The 19,852-nt window shown below is 38.0% G+C and overlaps 1 protein-coding gene across 7 annotated transcripts in view; it reads right to left on the reverse strand.

Annotated features, from left to right (window-relative positions):
* The window catches only part of NEK1 (NIMA related kinase 1), a 230,907-nt gene extending 221,096 nt beyond the window's left edge, over positions 1 to 9,811 (reverse strand). For 6 of the 7 annotated variants that reach the window (XR_005833918.1, XR_005833919.1, XM_040626432.1 and 3 more), the window contains exons 1-4: positions 9,672 to 9,811; positions 9,236 to 9,359; positions 2,207 to 2,265; positions 347 to 495 (exon numbers count right to left, since the gene is read on the reverse strand). Coding sequence is in view for 5 of the 7 variants with exons in the window: in XM_040626432.1 (XP_040482366.1) it covers positions 347 to 495; positions 2,207 to 2,231 (174 nt within the window). In the remaining 2 variants the exon portion in view is untranslated. The remainder of the gene's footprint in view (positions 1 to 346; positions 496 to 2,206; positions 2,266 to 9,235; positions 9,360 to 9,671) is intronic. The other variant, XM_040626431.1, reaches the window with a different exon arrangement.
* Positions 9,812 to 19,852: the final 10,041 nt, after the last annotated feature.

Below are 19,852 nucleotides of genomic sequence, written 5' to 3' on the forward strand. Positions count from 1 at the left end.
AACAACAGTACCAATAAAGCACACTCAAAATAACAAAATAAAGACAGAAGTGAAAAAGAGTAAGTTGAATCCACAGGTAAAAACATTTTAAGATGTTCAAACGAAATTAAGTTACAGAACAGTAGGTGTATTTTTTTAAACACTTAAATACATAAACACAAGCACACAGCATAGAAAAAAATCTGAAAGGATATACAGACGATTCTAAAATTAGTGGTTCTCTCTGGGATTACTGCAGCCTTTCACTTTAGGTTATGCAATGCCATATATTTTTTTTAATTCTCTAACAATAAGCCCTACTGAAATCAGAGTATTAGTTGAATAACCAAACAAAAAATATACTTACTTTTGAGATGTTAATTTCCTTGATAACATATTGCCTGCCATCTTCTGTAGATTTAACAAGAATGGCTTTTCCAAATGAACCTTCTCCAATCTTCTGTAGTCTAACATACTTCTCCATGATTCTTTTCCTAAGGCATCTTAACAGATACACTAGACATTAAAAAAAGTAACAGTTAACAGAGATAAATCATGTCTTCCATAAAAATTACAATGTTTAATTCAATTCTAATTCCTTAGTGATTTGCTTACTTAAAAATAGGATATTTAAAATCTTTACTCAAAAAATGAAATAAAATCTTCAAAGTTAAATTAACTTTATCTCAACTTTACTCATGTGACATAGTTATAGCTAAAAAGAGAAAAACAATGACATTTCAATTTTATAAGAATGTTTTGGAGAGTCAAATACTGTATACACTTAATGTATATGGAGAGAGAGACAAACTTTTCCTATGTGAATTAATTAGCAGCATTACTTTATTATCTCCAATAAGAATGCATTTCCCAAAGTTACTTAACTAATCCTATCTTATTAGACATTTAAATTGTTTACATTCCTTGCCATTACAGAAGAACTTTAGATAAAATTTCTGTACACACATTTTTATGTACTTATTATAAGGATTTCCTTAGGATAAATTATTTGTCCAAAGAATATGCACGTGTTAAAATTCTGGAACATAGCACTTAATTGTCTTGCAGAAATGTCTACGAACTTGTATTCTAACCAACAGTGTATAAAAAGTGCTTGTTCCTTGATACTCTTTTAACACTGGTTATTATTTATTAAAATCTTGGAGAAGCCATAAAAGGTAGTAGTTAACAAGCACTAAAACCTCAGAGTCAGGAAGCCTGGATTTAAATTCTATCACTTCTTTGTTATGTGACACTGGCAAGTTACTCAGCTTTATGTGCCTTAGTTTGTTCATCTGTAAAATGTGGATACCAATAGTACACACTCAGAACTGTTGGGAGGATTAATTTCAGTATTCTACTGTAGGACAGTGCCTGGCACATAGTGAGCACTGTGTCACTATTTGCTGCTGTTGTTACTTACTACATTCGACAGAGAAATGGTGTTTCATTTTTATTTTAATTTCTTTTGCTTATCAGTTAATTTGAATAATTCTTCCACATTTATTGAACATTTGTATTCTTTTTTGAACTATTCATTCACATTCTTTGTTCATTTTCTATTTGAATAATCTTTTTATTAATTTGTAAAAGTCCCCTCTTCAATGAGGATGTTAGCCCTCCTTTGTCAAAAATATTTTTTCCTGGGGCGCCTGGGTGGCACAGCGGTTAAGCGTCTGCCTTCGGCTCAGGGCGTGATCCCGGCGTTATGGGATCGAGCCCCACATCAGGCTCCTCCGCTATGAGCCTGCTTCTTCCTCTCCCACTCCCCCTGCTTGTGTTCCCTCTCTCACTGGCTGTCTCTATCTCTGTCGAATAAATAATAAAATAAAATCTTTAAAAAAAAATATTTTTTACTTATATGCTATTCTGCCTTTCAATTTTATTTAAATATAAAAATCTATTTTGATATTAATTAAACATGTTATTAGTCTTTATATTTCTCCTTTTGGTATCATAATTAGATCCTCACCATACCAAGATATTTGATAAGAGTCTTTAGTAACTTTAGCAATAGTTAATTTCAGCAGAGTGATGGGTGGGGACAGAAGCCAGAGTCTGAAAACTAATTAGCGAAAGCTTAAAAAATCAAAGGTAAGGAGGAGGGAAAGAGAGAGTGATATGGTCATCAGACAATCATTAGCACTGCCTATAGGCAAGACTACCCTTACTGTAGAGATACGTGAATTCACTATATTAATTTAAAACTAATAAATATTTAATTTACCTAACTTGCAGTCTTCTATTTCCATTCACATAATGCAGCTTTCTATGTATGATTCCCTTCTAGGAGAAAATGGACCCATCATGAAGGCCATAAATAAAATTTTTGTCAATGTTTACCATATTTCTCATTGTAAATTAACAAATCCATGTTCTCATTTTGTCCGTCAATACTAAATTTAATTTTGCTTTGCCTTCAAAATATGATTCAATCTCCTTAAATGACAAAATTTATATTCAGGGCCTGTAAGACCAAAGTCCAGAACCCAGCCTCTAGTAAAATCAATCAGATATTTATGCCTTAGGAAATTTTGTGGGAAAGAGCGTTCTTCTACCTTAGAAAACATTATAACAATATTGCATTTAAAAACTTCTGTAAGATAGGACAAGACTTTTCGCAACTTAAAGCAAAATAAGAAATTAACTATTACAATAGCAATACAGCACCATCAGTGAGTTAAAGAAGTCATTCCAAACATACATAACTCTCCTCTCAAATCCAAGTTTGGTCAACTGGCATAATATAATGGCTATCTGGGCACCAGCCAGAATTTAATGATTTTTCTGGGACATGAGTATATTACATTACCATGCTATTTTAAAAAAATATATCAAGATAAACTCATCTTAGAAAACTAAATTTCATAAATCAAATTACATTAAATAATAAACTTCACAACCACCATTATTCTGTGACTGCCGCCAAGAAAAAGAAACAAAATTAGTCAATTTGGCTCTGCCTCAGAGTTTAGTTGCCAATTCCTTTCCAAGGACCACACTAATGAAATGGAAGCTCCAAGAGTCCCTAGTATTGCATTCTACTGCCTACCACATTACTGATCATTGTGGTTCGGACAACTCATTATAGGAGATCTACTGCCCCCGGTATTATAGAGGGATGACTCTAATTGCCATCAAATGATGTCAATGCAGAAAGCTTCCTGAACAACAGAAGACTCGTGGTAAATGAGTTTCAGAGCAACTCTGACTCCTCCTTTTCTGCAGAGTCTACACTAGACTACTGTAGTACACTGAAGGAAGTGAAGGGGAAAACATGAAAAGATAAGAGTATTTTCAGTGTCTTACAACATATTTAACCAAGCTTATGTCCTAGTCTTGAGACTTCTCAGCTGAATTACAATCCTAAAAGATTTTTCAAACCAAATGAAAAACAGTGACAAAATGTACTATAGGCTTATACATCCAGTCATCATAACGTATAACTGAAGGAACATAATAATCCTGCTCTAATTTTATATTTGTAATAAACTGAAAATACAAGTGTTTGTCCTTTCTATGCTTCAGTTTCCAACATCAAATGAAAATTACATACCAACTTGACAGTGTTCTTAAGGTCTCTAACAATTATATCAATTTAATCTCTATAATATTAAAGACATTCAAAGCATAAAATCAAAGACATTTTTGACATTTGAGCTTTCCAAAGAGTTATGTGACATAACAAATAAAGCAATGGATTTGGAAGAGAAAAGCTACATGACCAAAAAGCAAACCACCTGACTTTTCTGCACCTTGGTTCCTTCATCTGAAAACACTAACAATTTAAACATAATGCTATCTTAAGGGTCCTACCAACTCTAATAGTCAATGATGCAAAGAGATGAAAATAAGAGTTGAGTAGATCAGAAAATGGGAAACTTCAACATTGTTTAGAATTGTACCATTAGCCACAAAGAGTAGGAATGACAGAGAGATATGGCCAAAGCCTTTCCTTCAGAGAAATCAAAAAGAAGACACAAGAGTAATTTCTTCAGCTCGTATTTTAAAAAGTCAAAAAATAAAGTGCAATTTAGAGTTAACATATCAAACTGAACATACATATTTACCTCTACTTCTTCCCTAAACCTAACACAACTTTAAAGAGATCAAAAAGGCAGAACAGGAGAGTAAGCAAGAGCAATAAGTTTCTGGAAGCTGACAAAGAACAAGCAACACCTGACTTAGGAGACTATCAAGCTGTATTGTAACCCAACAGTGGCAAATAAGTCAATTTCCACTACAGACTGGCTCTATAATTAGAATAAGGTGCTTCTGAGAGTGAGGATAATATCAGAACTAAAACAGAATTGGCTGAAAGACTGTGTAATATGCAGTTAGACACACAGTTTGCCTCCTCCACCTCTCCCAGTCAGGTGACCATCCCTCTCTCATGTTGGCAAAAGACTAGAGATGTCTCTAGATTGGTGATATCAACACAGCTGAGAATGGTACCATATATGATATGGGAGATTAAGTGAAGGTTGACATAATAAATGGTTCCAATCATGATGCTGTAGCTCATTATCAGACCATCCCACTTCCCAAAACAATCAAAAACACTGAGTAAAATATATAAACGACAAACAGGAATTGAGGGGCTACAATCCTTGAGAGGTGGGAAAATACTAGTGAGTTTCACATTCATCCCAGCCTTCTCCCTGAAGATATTTTCTAAACTGTGGCCTAGCATGATGGAGCTTAAGTAGAAAGCAGGAATCTTACCGAGCTGGGGAGAGAGAAGTCGGAGTTTAAGGCTGCCAAAATCCCAGAGAGAAGGAAAAAAAACAGGAAAAGCCCCAAATTCTGCATACAAATTTTTCTCCAGTTAGCCCATTCCTAAATTGTGCATACAAAGAGCAAGACTAAAACGGACTAGTCCTAACAAAGCCTAACACCATTCCTTGACAGAATCAAGGAAGGTAATCTGCTGATCAGCCTGCCAGAATAAAACAGTTTTTTGGAAGATACATGTTCCAGAGCTTCTATGACTTTTTATTTACAACACCCAGCAACCAGTCAAAAATTACAAGGTGTGTAAAAAAAAAAAGAGAAGAAGAAGAAGAAGAAGAAGAAGAAGAACCAAATATCCAAAACCAAAAGAAACAAAAGAAATAGAAACACAAATGACTCAAATATGGAGCTATCAGTAAAGGATTTTAAATAATCATAAGTAATATGTTCAAGAAAATAAGAGGAAAAGAGGAAAAGAACAAAAGTGATTTTTTTTAAAGATGAAGAATTTCAACAAAGAACTGATGTTTATTTTTAAAAATTAAATGAACATTCTAGAACTGAAATATAAGCTATATGAAATTAAGAAGGCATTGAATGGGCTTTACAGCAGTTAGGATACAGAAGACAGGACTGTTAACCTGCAAAATGAACCAACAGAAAATATTCAAGAAAGAACAAAAGCACACAAAAAAGAAAAAAAGAAAATTGGTGGAAAGATTTAATATCAGAAAGATTTTAATTCTTAGTCTTTACATAATAATTCTGCCCTATTAGAAACACAAGCTTTGTGGGTGACAGTGATTAGACAAGCTGATTTGAAGTTAATATGAGAAAAAAAGCAATAGTCAGAGAAATACTGAAAAAAGAAAAAAAAGTGGAGGAGATAATGCTAAGTGAAATAAGTCAAGCAGAGAAAGACAACTATCATATGATTTCTCTCATCTATGGAACATAAGAACTAGGATGATCAGTAGGGGAAGAAAGGATAAAGAAAGGGGGGGTAATCAGACGGGGGAATGAAACATGAGAGACTATGGACTATGAGAAACAAACTGAGGGCCTCAGAGGGGAGGGGGGTGGGGGAATGGGATAGACCGGTGATGGGTAGTAAGGAGGGCACGTATTGCATGGTGCACTGGGTGTTATACGCAACTAATGAATCATCGAGCCTTACATCGGAAACCGGGGATGTACTGTATGGTGACTAACATAATATAATAAAAAATCATTAAAAAAAAAAAAAGAAAAAAAAAAAGACCAATGAAGGAAGACTTTTCTACACAGTATCAAGACACATTATAAAGCTACAATAATTATGAAATTGACAGGCAAATCACCAAAGGTCCAGAAACCTATCAAAAACATTTGGGGGGGGCACGGGGGTGGCTCAGTCAGTTATGCATTTGACTCTTGATTTTGGCTCAGGTCATGATCTCAGAGTCATGAGATTGAGCCCCAGATCTGGCTCCATGCTGGGTGTTGAGCCTACTTAGGATTCTCCTTCTCCTTCTCCCTCTCCCTCTGCAGCTCCCCTGCCTCTCTCTCTCTCTCTCTCTCAAAACAAAAACAAAAACAAACCCATATTTTTAACTTGGTGGATGACCATGGTGACATTTCAAATTGGTGGGAAAAAGTTAGATTTTGAAATAAACAGTATTTAGACAACTAGGTAGTAATATGGAAAAGAAAAACCCATTTTTCTTCACTTTACATCAATACAAATTCTAGATAAACTACTTAAATGTAAGGGAAAAACCCAAAATAGCAATAAAACATGGGAGGATGACTTTTATAATCTTAGAGTAGGGCAGCTTAGTATGACACAAACCCAAAAAGCCTTAAGGTATTAATACAACTACAAAAAAAACATGTACAAAAGGGGTGCCTGGGTGGCTCAGTCAGTTAAGTGTCCAACTCTTGATCTCGGCTCAAGTCTGAATCTCAAGGTGGTGAGTTCAAGACCCACACTGGGCTCCCTACTTAAAAGAGAAAAAAAATCATGTATAACAAAAGCTACTATAAGTCAAAATTCAAGTGACAAAAAGAAAAAAAAAATATATATATATATATTAGTTCATATCACCAAGGGCTAATTTTTCTAATAAATAAAACATTCCCACATATTCATAGAACAAAAAAAACCAATCTAACAGAAAAATAGAAAAAGGGTATGAAGTTACAAGTTAACAACAAAAAGGAATGTAATTAATGTTAAAATGTGAAAAGTACCCAATCTCTTGAAAAGAGAAATACAATTTAAAAGTACGGGAAAATTTAATGTTATGTATATTTTACCTCGATAAAAAAAAGTAGAAGTGATTGCATTTTTCACCCATCAGAATGGCAAAATTCAGAAAGTTTGTTACTGTACTATGTTGGAGGGGAATATAAGGAAACAGAATATGGTGAGAATACAAACTGATGCAAATACCAGGGTAAATAAAATTCCACAATATCTACCATAATCATCAGTGGTCACTTTGATCCAGCAATTCCATTTTTAGGAATCTACCCTATAAATATTTCCAAATGATACATATACAAAGTCTTCCTCTGCAATACTGTCTGAAATGGCAATATGTAAATACCCATAAGCAAATCAAAAGAAGCAACATTTATACTGATATGGGTTAATTTCTAAGTACCAGAATTAACACAGCATACTATCATGTGTATTAAGAGGAAATAAAAATGTATATGCTTATACTTATTTACTTGTACATGTGAGTGTATGAAAATATATAAAACCCCTACATGTGTACACACACACACCTAATTGCCTTTGTGTGTAATACCTCTGAAAGGATACACAATAAACTGGTACACTACTGGCTGCCTTCAGGGAAGGTAACTGAGTAATTAAGAGGAAGATTTTTTTTTTAATCTTTTGTACCTTCTGAATTTTAAGCCATATGAATGTATTATTTATTCAAAACAGTAAAACTTAAAAAATAGTAGATGCTGACAGAAAGAAGTATGCTAGATAAATCAATTTCTCCAGATAAAATCCTTCAATAGTTCCCCATTTCCAAACTTCTAACCCTGACATTCAAAGTTTTCCTATATGGCATACTTCAACTATGTCAACTATGGTCCATAAAAATATCTTAGCCTCTAGGCAAATTAGACATCTTTCCTAACATTTAACTAAAAATTTTTTAAGCTACAATAAGCAATGTTTGACATAATAAAATTTGTGCACCAAATATGAAAAATGCCAGAGTATATGAATGAAAACTATATCCGCTCCAATCTGCAACTTGAAGTCTCTTCAGTTGTTTCAGCTATTTGATGAACAAATTTTCCTGAAGGGAAACACTGGTAGAGGAATGTCAGTAGATTTCAAGAAGTCCCTTTGGTATTGTCTGCAGCTACAATCCATATATATGGTTTCCCAGATATTAAGTAACGTTTGGATGGTGGGAGAGGGACAATTTACCTTCTCAGTGAGTCAAATCCCTGACTTATTATTCAAAAAAGCAGAAAACAAAAATGGGATTCCCATCAGACTTTCTTCAAAACATTTGTTTTTCTTCTCTGTAAGTCTATACAAACAATTAACGGCTTCCCTAATGGAAACTACCAACATCTAAAAAACTTATATTCATGAAATGGTGTCATGACCACAACTTAGATTAGAAGAAAGAAATCAGAGTAAAATGTACTTGGAATACAATGTCAGTGTACCAAAATGACCTCAAAAGAACTGTAGCCAAGTTCCATAACCCTTACTAAACTCCTAATGCTGACTCTTACTGTGCAAAAACCTGTTTTCCCACAAAAGAGGTTCCTTACCTTTCACCTAAAACAAAGAGCCATCTTAAATGAAATAGATCTTAAATGAAATAAGAAATAGATCTTAAAAGAAATGGATTCTCTAATACCAAACAACTCTAAACTAGAAACAAAAGGCTACTTCCCTCCATATTTGGCTCCCCCCCAACATATCTACAATACTGCTGCATCATAAGAAAAGGCTATTACTAGCATATATTGGATATTACCTTTAATCCTTAATAAATACTTCTGATGTTACTATGGCAACAAAAAAAATTTCTGCTACTTGGGGGCGGAGTTTACATTAGAGAAAAAAGTTATGATGAACTCTGAAAGTCGTACAACTTTTAATGCTTTCCATAGGGAAATTGTTTCAAATTATGTAAAATGAAATACAAGATTATAAGCTAACTAGTTAATTGCTAGTTATTTTTTATTAAAATGTATATATAATTCAAAATCGGAGACAACATAAATGCAAAGCAAATGACTGTTTATCCATACCAAGATTTGTTATTTTAATTCCTTTATCACTATAGCTTTTTAACTAATGTCCAAGGACTGCTTTGTAATACACATTGTTCTTTAAAGAATTAACATCTTAGTGAGGTGAAGGTATTATTTTCTGTGCACTTAAAGTATCCCTGCAAGCTCTACATTAACAAGTCTAAGCAAGGCACTCCTCTTTTCCAGTATGATTTTACTCTTTTGCATATCATTGCTTCCCGCAAGTTCAACTCACCTCAGCGACACAGGGCGTTAGTCGGAATAACGGTGAGGATCAATAAGCATTCGTCTAGGTGTAGCAGCCTTCTTATGGCAGTTAATGAGGCACAGGCACCATCCCGGATTTTGAAAATGACATCCTGAAAAAGAAACCAAGTCTATCTAACCTGCAGCAGCTCACAAGCCAGTTGAAGGAGGGCAATGAGACTTCCACTCCCGACACCACGCTTTGGCTGACCCCGCAGGCTTGACTCCTTCCCGCCTCCGGCAACGCCCCGTGAGACAGGTCCACACTACTCGAAGCAAACAAATTGGTTTCTGAGTCCCTAAGAAACGGCAGGCGGCGGCAGGGGGAGTGCCCGGGTTACCGCCCCTGCAACTTCACAGAGGTGGTTGCTAGTGGCCTCGGAGGGATGGGGGTGGGGAGATGGCATTTGGGACTGGGAGGCTACCTGCCTGCCACGTCTTTCTGCCTCCCAACGCCGCTACTGGACTCACGGCTACGCGGAGAACTGCTTACGACTCGGAGCAGACGACTCTGCACCCTAGCGCCCCAAAACCCTAGCGCGAATGCAGAGGAAGGGGGAGCGGCCGGCGCGTCACTGGCGCTGGCGTGTGACGTCAGCGCGCGGAAGCTGGAGCGCATTGGGGGTGGCGGGGAAGGAGTGGCGCTGAGGGGCAGGGATGGGAGCGGAGGGGCGGGGATGGGCGGGGCCGAGGCACAGCAGGCGGGAGATGACGCAGGAGAAGGAAAAGGTGAAAAAGAAAGAAAGGAATAAAGCATAGATGAGGGCTAGAGCTCACTAATAGAAGCTGATTTTGAATAGGAATTTTATAAATTTGTCCCACATATACTACACAGAGAAAGGGATTTTTTTTTTTAGCGTGAAGTCTGTTACTTAGGGATCCCGCATTTTTAAAAGTAATTTTGCTTTAAAAAGCGAGATTTTTTCTAGTACATTTTGGATGATTAAAGCAAGAAACTATTTTTAAGTATTGCAAAAATTTTAAAAGACTATAATGTGGCTTTCTACACATTTACATCCAATGTGTGAACAAATTACCTGCCGGTATATTGAAAGATGGTCGAACTTCAGGGCAGGACTTTCAAAGATAGAAACAGATTTTCTTGTATAAGGGTCTATTGTCCTGAATAGCCCTGTGGCTGAATTGCCTCACCTAGAGTACCCCTGAGATACGGGAGAATCCAAATGAAGCTGAAGGAGGATGATGACCTGTCTACAACATAAGTTACACTCCAGATTGTACCTGTTGCACGTGTAATGTACGTGGCCCGTTGGGGTGTCCACAGATTTTTCCAGAAACCTCAGAGGTCAAAGATTCAGATCATTGCTTCAAAGATATCTGCTTCTTTCTCTCTCATCCTCTCTCCAACACACCAACACCCAAGACCTCTCAGAGTTTTTCCAGTTTTTGGTTTAGCCATGCTTTTAAGAAACACTTAAAAAGCAAAAAGAAAAAGGAAAAAAAATACTTTATCACTAGCGTGGAAATTGAATGATTTTGGCTTCTTTGCCAGAAGATGGCACTGCAAGTCATCTAACCTGGCAAATTGGAGACAATCTGCTTTGGTTTATCTCCTCTTCAATCTCCACCCATGCAAAAGACTTGTTTTCCTCATTTTCCCATTTCTAGGCTAACCTCCTGTGACCCCTCCCACCCGCAGTTAGTAGGAATTTTGGTGTCTGAATGCACAATAACTCTAGTTCTACCCACGTACCTTTGTACAGCAAAGAAATATAAGAACGTTGCCAATCGCCAATCTAAGTAAATTCTCTTTTGCTGCTTTCATGAAGAATGGCTAGTCAGATACCTCCTTAGATGATTTTTCAGGCTCCTGTCATAGACTGTTGGTGGGAATATAAACTGCAACAGTCTTTGTAGAAGGGATGCTAGCAATATGCATATCCTTTTGACTTCTTTTGCCAATTCTGTAAAATAGCACGATACAACATGCCACTCCCAGAGTGACAGAATTGCTGGCAGAAGGGAACGACTTATACAACCTCCATTCACCGATAATTGCTACCATTTGTTTCTCTGTATCTGCCAGGATAGCAAGCAAGACTAGTGAACAAGCAGTTCTAGACCTGGTTGGAATAGATAAACTCTTACCACTGCGCGTTATTCTTTTTTCCCCTTCCCTGAGGGCTTAAAGATTTTGTTGGCTGGTTAGTGGGAAGGGAGTAAAGCTAATTTGAGTATTGGTAGAGTTTTGTTATTAATGCTTCAGCTCAGTTCTAACCAAAGGAAATATAATTTCCAGTACAAGAACCTGATTTTATTATTATTTTGCTATGCCTCCAAATATTTCCTATATACTGAGGGCTTACTAATTTTTGTTTGTTTGAGTTTATTTTTTTTCCAGTTTTAGTAAGATATCATTGACATAGGGCACTGTATAAGTTTAAGGTGTACAGTTTAATGATTTATCATACATATATTATGAAATGGTTCTCACAATAAGTTTAGTTAGTATCCATGATCTCATATAAAGAAGAGAGAAAAAATTGTTTTTCTCTTATAATGAGAACCTCTAGGATTTTTTTCCCTTAACAACTTTCAAGTATACTGTACAGCAGTCTTAACTATAGTCATGTTGCACATTATATCCCCAGTACTTAATTACCTTATAACTGAAAGTTTGTAGCTTTAGACACCTTTATCAAATCGCCCCACCCACCCCACCCTACTGAGGGCTTTTTAAAATGCATACTTACATCTGTGGTCAAAAGATAAATTAAGCAATCTATAGTAGGCAGAATAATGGCCACCCAACGATGTCCCTGCCCCCCAGTTCCTGGAATCTGTGACTACATTAGGTTACATGGCGAGGGGGGAATTAAGGTTGTAGACGGAGTTAAAGTTACTAATCAGCTGGCCTTAAAATAGGGAGATGATCCTGGATTATCCAGGTGGACCCAATGTAATCTCAAGAGTCCTTAAAAGTGAAAGAGGAAGGCAAGAAAGTCAGAATCAGAGGGAAATGTGACTATGGAAAAAAATTCAGAATGATAGAATATGAGAAGGACACAACTCCACTGTTGTGTTGAAGATGTGTTGAAGATGGAGGAAGTGACCTCTAGAAGCTGCAAAAGGCACAGAAATGGATTCTCCCCTAGAGCCTCTAGAAGAAGGCTAACACCTAGATTTTAGCCAATGAGATTTGAGTTGGGACTTCTAACCTACAGAACTATAAGCTTGTGTTGTTTCAAGCCACTAAATTTGTGGGAATTTGTTGCAATAGCATATCAATGCAAACTCCTGTTCTCTTTAGGTTCTAGGAGCAAAGTACGTCAGGCTGACTGTAATTCTTTTTATTGCGTAGGAAAAGCCCACAGCTGGATCTGTAAAAACACCTTATTGGGAATTATCTCAGCCCAAGGAAGTTCCTTCTTAACCATCTTCCCTAAAGTAAAGGATCAGCTAAGAACCCCAATCAAACAGGATCCCTTCTATAACACTTGCTGAGAAGGAATGAGAGCAAGCTGGAAATATTCACGTTAGGACAAATAAAAAAAAATGTTCAAGGGCATTGGTTATAGACCTTACCATGTAAAACACCCAAGTCTGTTGAAGAGGAGATTTACCACCACTAGATTCTTCTAACAAAAATACTGGAGGAATTATAGAGAAGGTTCTTCCCTAGATGGAATTTATTGTTACATCACCAAAGTATAATGTAGCATATTGTTTAGATAGATTGCCTCATGTCTAAAGTTCTGGTTCTGACTGAATGCTGCTTATTAACTGGAAATAATTAGGAATATGCATGTTTAGGCCTAAACTTGGAATAATTAAAACAATTTCTGACAGTGGAGCCCATGCAAGAGTATTTTTTGAAGCTCCCTAGGTGGTTTTGATGGAAAGTGAAGGTTGAGGACTGCTGGCAAGATCGTTGTATGTTAGAAATCATGGATTTTAAAATAAACACATTCCTGTAAAGAAATAAGGTAGTCCACAGTATAAGCAATATTACAGAGACCAAAATATGCAAGTTGACTCATTCTTGCCCACTTCCAAGAGATCCTTGGCATAATCCCCCATGTAGGAACTAATACACTACCATAAAAAAGATTTAGGATTTATCTATAAAAGGATTATAGTAAGCAGATATGATTGATTAATAGCCTGTGACTATTATCTCCTATTCTCAGAATCTCTATGTTCCTTCCCAAAATTAGGCTACGTATCTGCAGTGAGAGAAGAAAACATCTAATTTCTGTAAATCTCTTGTAAAACGTGTCCAACAGTGTTCCAAGTAAAATAATATTGTGCTTGGTATTACCATGGTTCCATGAATTCTACCTTGATGAAAGCAAGGAAAGAGTCATAAGAAGTTTGACTATATTGTGAGCACCCCCGTCCACACCATGGGCAGAATACCCACTCTGTAGCCCAGAACTGTACTGCTTGAGAATATTCAATTCTGCCCCGGAAAAAAAGAAATAGGATGTGTTAAGCACAGATAAAGTTACTAACCTATAACATATGGTGGATAGATAAAGTCAGCAGGGCATATACTTGTGAACATAGGTAGAAACAGCGGAAAGACCAAGAGGTGCCCAATATTAATGAAGCACTAAGCATCCCAAAGGCATCTAATGTTCATTGAGCATTATATATTCATGATACACTCGATATACATGAGACACTCAACATTCATGGGTCTTAATTCTGCCCCCAAGTGGTGACACTCATACTGTGTCCCTCATGACCTGCTCCAAAAGTGCAAAACCTGCTCACCAGCTTAATTGGCAAGCCCAGGCACTCTTGTCCCTGCATCTGTTTGGTAGAGTGAGAGTGTCATTGGCTTAAGCATCTTCCATCTCTGAACCTTTGCTCAAACAACAACTCTGGTCCTAATTACCTCACCATCAACAGGAAGGCTAATATGCCAAAAAGAGAGACAGGACCTATAAGCATTGCATTACCGCATGTTTCAAATCATGGGTCTTTCCTCTCCACTTGTACCCTATCTTAAGTGTGTTGATTTTCTTTTCCTCCTTGCTTCTTATGGAATGTTAGCCTTTCTCTGACCTTTGGGAGAGCTTGTCTGGTAGTATATTTGGGGGATATCATTTTATTAATGTGATTCCCCACACAACACCAAGCAAGTAATATTTGGATATTACTGGGACTGTACGTTATAAAGAACTTTAAAACAGTGGACCTCTTTTGCCTGATATCCTATAATTTTTAACTCTATACTCAAAACAACAACAACAAACAAACAAACAAAACCAAACCAGTGTAGACTTTCCTGGCAACAAGGGGGACAATCCCTAATTTTGGCAGGTCCTAAGATATGTCCTTAGAAGAATTTTTAATCTTCAGGTTTTCCATATAAACCCGATTAGCAATCTGTGGAATATTCGTTATAATAGAGTACAGTTTATTTTCATTATAAGAAGCTAAATTTCTTGATCCTACAAGGGTCACTTGAGTGGCCCACTGATTACTGTTTATGTTGGGTGACTAGACCTCATTGTTCCAGGATTAGATAACAAGAACTTTTGGAGTGTTTTGCCTTTTTAAGTGGCGTAGCCTGAGAGTCAGACTTATGGAAATATGTGTGAACTCCTAGCTATAATTTTATACAAGACCTAGTGACAGGAAAGAGCAAAGGGGGTTCAGATATAAAGCTACACTGAGAGAAACGTGATTTGTGGGTTGGTCCAGCGCAGAATCAGGAAGTGAATATAGTGATTTGAATCTGTGTTGTTGTCAGCCAGTAGAAACAGATAAATGAGCCAAAAAACTTAGCGCTTAAGTGCAGTAAGGCATAAAACCCTCTCAGGTGAGGGTAATAAAAGGGATTTCCTTTTCTCAAAACAACAACAACAAAACATAAAACAAAACAAAATAACCCCAAACCAACTACTCTATCAGGAAAGAAAGGAGCACTCTTTCATCACTTTTGGTAGGTGGCTGTGCATTTGAGAACAGTGACTCCTATATTCCTTTATTCTTTTTGAACTGGAATGCCTGCAACTGTTATCTTCTACCTGTCCCACCACTGTATTTTGGGAGTGTTGGAACCAGGTAACTTGGCTCTTTAGTTTCACAGGTCCACCGATGAAGAATTAATAGACTATAACCAGGAGCCTCATCTTCATCTGATTTGGAAGAGATTTTGGAGTTTGAGCTGATGATATTTAGATTAAGATGAGGTTTTGTACTTCAAGCGGATGCTGTATTGGGATGAGACCAATCAGAACCTTGGAAAAGGGAGAATGTATTTCACCTGTAAATCATCAGGGGGTAGAGGGTGGATCGTGGTAGGCAGAATTCTGAGATGGCCTCAAGCTTCCCATGCCCTGATATACACACCTGGTATAATTGCCTCTCCTTCAGTGTGGGCCCTGTGAATATAAGGATTTCACTTCCATTATAAGGTTATTAATCAATTTACTTCGAATTAATAAAAAATTAGATTATGATGGGTGGGCTTGACCTAATTAGGTGATCCTTAAAAAGAAGTCAGAGATTCAAGAGAAATTCTCCTGCTGGCTTTGAAGACGGGTAAGCTGTTATGTGGTGAGAGGGCCATAGAATTAGTAGGAATCAAGGATGGTATCTAGGAGCTAAAAGCAATCCTGGCCAATATCTAGTAAGAAAGCAGGGACCTCAGTCCTGCAACCACAAATATATTGTCCCAGGACCCTGATTAAAACCCTTTTCTGTTATATGTAGCTATCAAAAAGGAGATGGATGTTGTTACTAACGCTTGCTGAGTGCTATGTGCCTTGAAGATTCAAGATATTTATAAGTCAGATATTCATTACTCTCTTATACTGGAGGGCCCAAGAAGTGTACATAGTCAAAAGCACTGGTGTGTAATATGCAGTTTAATAAAAATTTGGTAGGGAAGCAAAGAACACAGTTCTCTTGCACACCCCCCTGTAAAACACTTGATGGCAAACTCTTCTCCAAGACTTTACTCCAACCCTTCCCTGGGGCATCCTGGCTCTTTTTCTTCCCTTTCCCCTCTCAAAAGGAGAACAAAGTCTTCTTACTTCATGCCAAGCAGCTTCATGTACTTCCCTGAATTCTAGGAACCAGCTGATACATATCTAGGGTCTTCTACCCTAAACAGTTATCAAAATGTTTGGCCAACCCAAAGCATGTATCTCAACAGGGCTTCTGGTGAATAAAGTTTCCTCCATCTTTTTATATGCATAATATCTTTGTATATGCCTAGAAAGTTCCTGGAAATTTACCCAAGACATACTGAATAGTATTTTTTTGTGGACAGTGACACTAAGGTTGTGCAGAACACCGATTTGTATTTTCTGTACTGTTTCAAAATGTTTAAAGTCATTATATTAGCTTCCTAAGGCTGCTGTAACAAAGTAACACAAACTGAGGAGCTTAAAACAACAGAAATTTATTTTCTCAGTGTTGGAGTCTATAAGTCTGAAAATGAAGGTGTCAATAAGGTTATACTCTCTTCAAAGGCTCCAGGGAAGAATCCTTCCTTGTTTCTTCCAGCTTCTGGTAGCCCCAATTGTTCTTTCGCTTTTGACAGCCTAAGTCCAATTTCTGCCTCCATCTTCATGTAGCCATCTGTCTTTGTGTCTCTTCTCTTAAGGCCACTAATTGTATTGAATTAGCTCATCCTAAAGATCTTACCTTGATCACTTCTGTAAAGAACATATTTCCAAATGAAGTCATATTTATGGGGTGGGGGGGATTTTTCGAGGGGACATAGTCAGCCAGAATAGCCATGGCTTACTCTTAATTAAAAAAAAAACCTAATGTGCAACATTCTGTAAGACCGCAACCTTGGTCTCCTTAATAAAAACATCAATATCATGAAAAATTGGGGAAGGAGCTGTTGAAGATTAAAAGAAATTTAAGAAACATACACAAAATGCAATGCTTGAAACCTGATTGGATCCTGGTCTGAAACAAAAAAGCTGCAAAGATTTGTTTCACAACTGGCAAAATTTAAATATGGACTGGTTATTAGCTATCAGGGACTTATTGCTAATTTTCCTAGTTGTGATGATGGTATTCTTCTTGTGTTGGGGAAGCTGTTATTCTTAGGAGATGCATGTTGAAGTATCTAAGAGTAAAGTATGATGTCTGCATCCTACTTTTCACATGCTTCAGGGAAAATAAAATCCAAATATAGATGAAGCAAATATAGCAGAATTTTTGAATGTAGGTGACTGATCCTGTCATGGCCATGATATCAATATCGTATTCAGCTATTTTAAGTTGAATTGAAACATCACAAACATAAGTTTTTAGTATTTATCATCTACCGTAAATGAAAAACCATGGCATATGGGCATGCAATGTACTATTCTTTCAAGTTTTCTGGACGTTTGGATATTTTTTCTTTTTTTCTTTTTTTTTTAAGATTTTATTTACTTGAGAGATAGGAAGAGAGCACAGAGGGAGAGGGAGAAGCCAAATCCCAGGAGCAGAGCGCCCCACACGGGGCTCAAGGCAGGCTGGATCCCAGGAACCTGAGTTCATGACCTGAGCAGAAGGCAGATGCTTAATCAACTGAGCCACCCAGGCGCCTCAGTTCATCACCTCAATTCATTATCTCCATACTACAATTTGCACATTATATTCAAGTAAGGATAACATATAACTAACTTCAGATTTCTTCCTCCCTTGCCTGAGGTTTCTACCAGATACTGTTAGCTCCCCGCCCCCCCCCACCTCCCACGCCTCAACTTTTTTCTAACTCCAGATCAGATGTCAACTCCCCTGCAAAGTTTTCTTCCCACACTACTCTTTCAGAAGAGTGCTCCTTTTCTTGAGCAGTCATTCATTATTGTACTGGAATATAAACCCTTTGAGCACGGGGGCCGGGCTTACTGAATTTTGGCTGGCACACGTTAATAAACGTTTGCTAAAAGTAAATAGATTCAATTCGGCCGTGTAGAATCCTCAAATTACATATTTCCCCCCAAACAATTTCCAAGCATTATTTTCTGAAACTGCGTAATAGCTAAAATTGGGTTATCCGTTCTCTCTGCATGTATGTTGGGCACATAACTCGCAACGACATAAAAGGCGCCGTGAGCCCCGCTGCATTCCTGCTCGCGACTTAGAAACACAGACATCATTTGGTGCTGAAGGACATTTCTCTCAATCTGTTTTAGAAGTAGCGCTCGTGGACGGTTGCTTTTGCCTTTCGCTTTCGGGGTCGAAGCTAGCCGCGATTTCACGCGCTGCTCCGGGTCTTCTGCAGAGGTGGAATCGGAGTTCCCGAGGACGCTGGGACGGCGCGCGCCTGCGGCCTTCGGAGAATGTTTCCCCAAAGGCGGCCGCCTCCCGTCCTTTCGCGAGGTCACCAGAGGGGCAAACAGCAAAGCATGAGTGACGTGAGCTAACAGCCAGGGAAGGTTTTCACACCCAGCGCGGCCCTTCAGGGCTGGCTAGCTCGCCTGGCTCCTCCTCCTGCCGCCCCAGCCCCGGCCCGCCCACCGTTCCCACATTGCCCAATAGGCGCGGACGCGGCTCCAATTGCGGCGGGTGGAGGAGGTAGTCGGCGGCCAGTCGCTGAGCGGCCGTTCACGTCAACGCGGTGGCGTCACGCGTAGACGCACCTGTCGGGCTCCCTTCTGCCGCTGTTTCTCTTCCCCTTCCGTGGCTCGGGGCCGGTCTGGTCCGGAACCCACAGCCCCTTTTTCACAGTCCCAGTTCGCCCGCGGATGGGAATTGGGCTGCGTAACGAGGAAGGAGGGTGTGGTGGGTTGAAAGGCGTTCTACCTCATTTCCGAGTTGGAGCATGGATTCAGTTTTAGTCTTTTAAGAGGGAATTGAGGTTGGAGATTTTTATTTTTAATTTTGGGTGGAAGCAGTTGACTTTAGGGCCCTCCAAAGGAAACGGATTTAACTTAATGCTGCTCCCGTGTTTGAAGGAGGACAAAAAACGTCCCACCTGGCAAAATTTCCATAACCTCTTCAGTAGAAAACCCAAGGTATCTTTTAAATTGGAGTAGTTTTTGTTGTGTTAAGCTTTCTTCAGGTGGAGCTCCCAGGGCAGCTAGGTTTTTAGGTTTGAAACAGATGCAGAATCCAAAGGCAGCGCAAAAAACAGCCACCGATTTTGCTATGCCTCTGAGCTGCAAGGTGAGTTGCATTGTATGAGTGAAGATTCGTTAGCTGTCATGTTCACGGATTTGGGGTCAACTGTGATGCCAGGGCTCTCGTCTTGGTTTGTCTTAGATACCTACATGATCAGACCTACACTGATTAGGTATATACCCTTGGACATTCTTTAAGATTTCTCCTGTTTCCTTTAGGAACCGTCGAAAAGACCTTTTAATAGAGTGAAAGTAGGTCCCAGGAAAAGATTAATATTGAACTCAGAGAGTGGGTTTTACTTTTGCTAAAATTGCCCACATTTAAGTTAATATTCAGTTTTTCTATCTTTAGTCTAAATTTATGTGTATATCAAGACATAGTTTGTGTATGTATGTAACATTTGTGTTTTGATCTTAAACTTGGATCAGGAACTACCTTAGAATCTCATATTAATTTTGCATATACTAGGCTTTATTTGTGTAGTATTTAAAACTGGAGCACAGAAGGATAATTACCTAGACATTATAAACACGTATAAGATTTCTGAGATTTCTTT

Source organism: Ursus maritimus, unplaced genomic scaffold (genome assembly GCF_017311325.1).
Source record: "Ursus maritimus isolate PB19 unplaced genomic scaffold, ASM1731132v1 scaffold_11, whole genome shotgun sequence".
Classification (NCBI taxonomy): domain Eukaryota; kingdom Metazoa; phylum Chordata; class Mammalia; order Carnivora; family Ursidae; genus Ursus; species Ursus maritimus.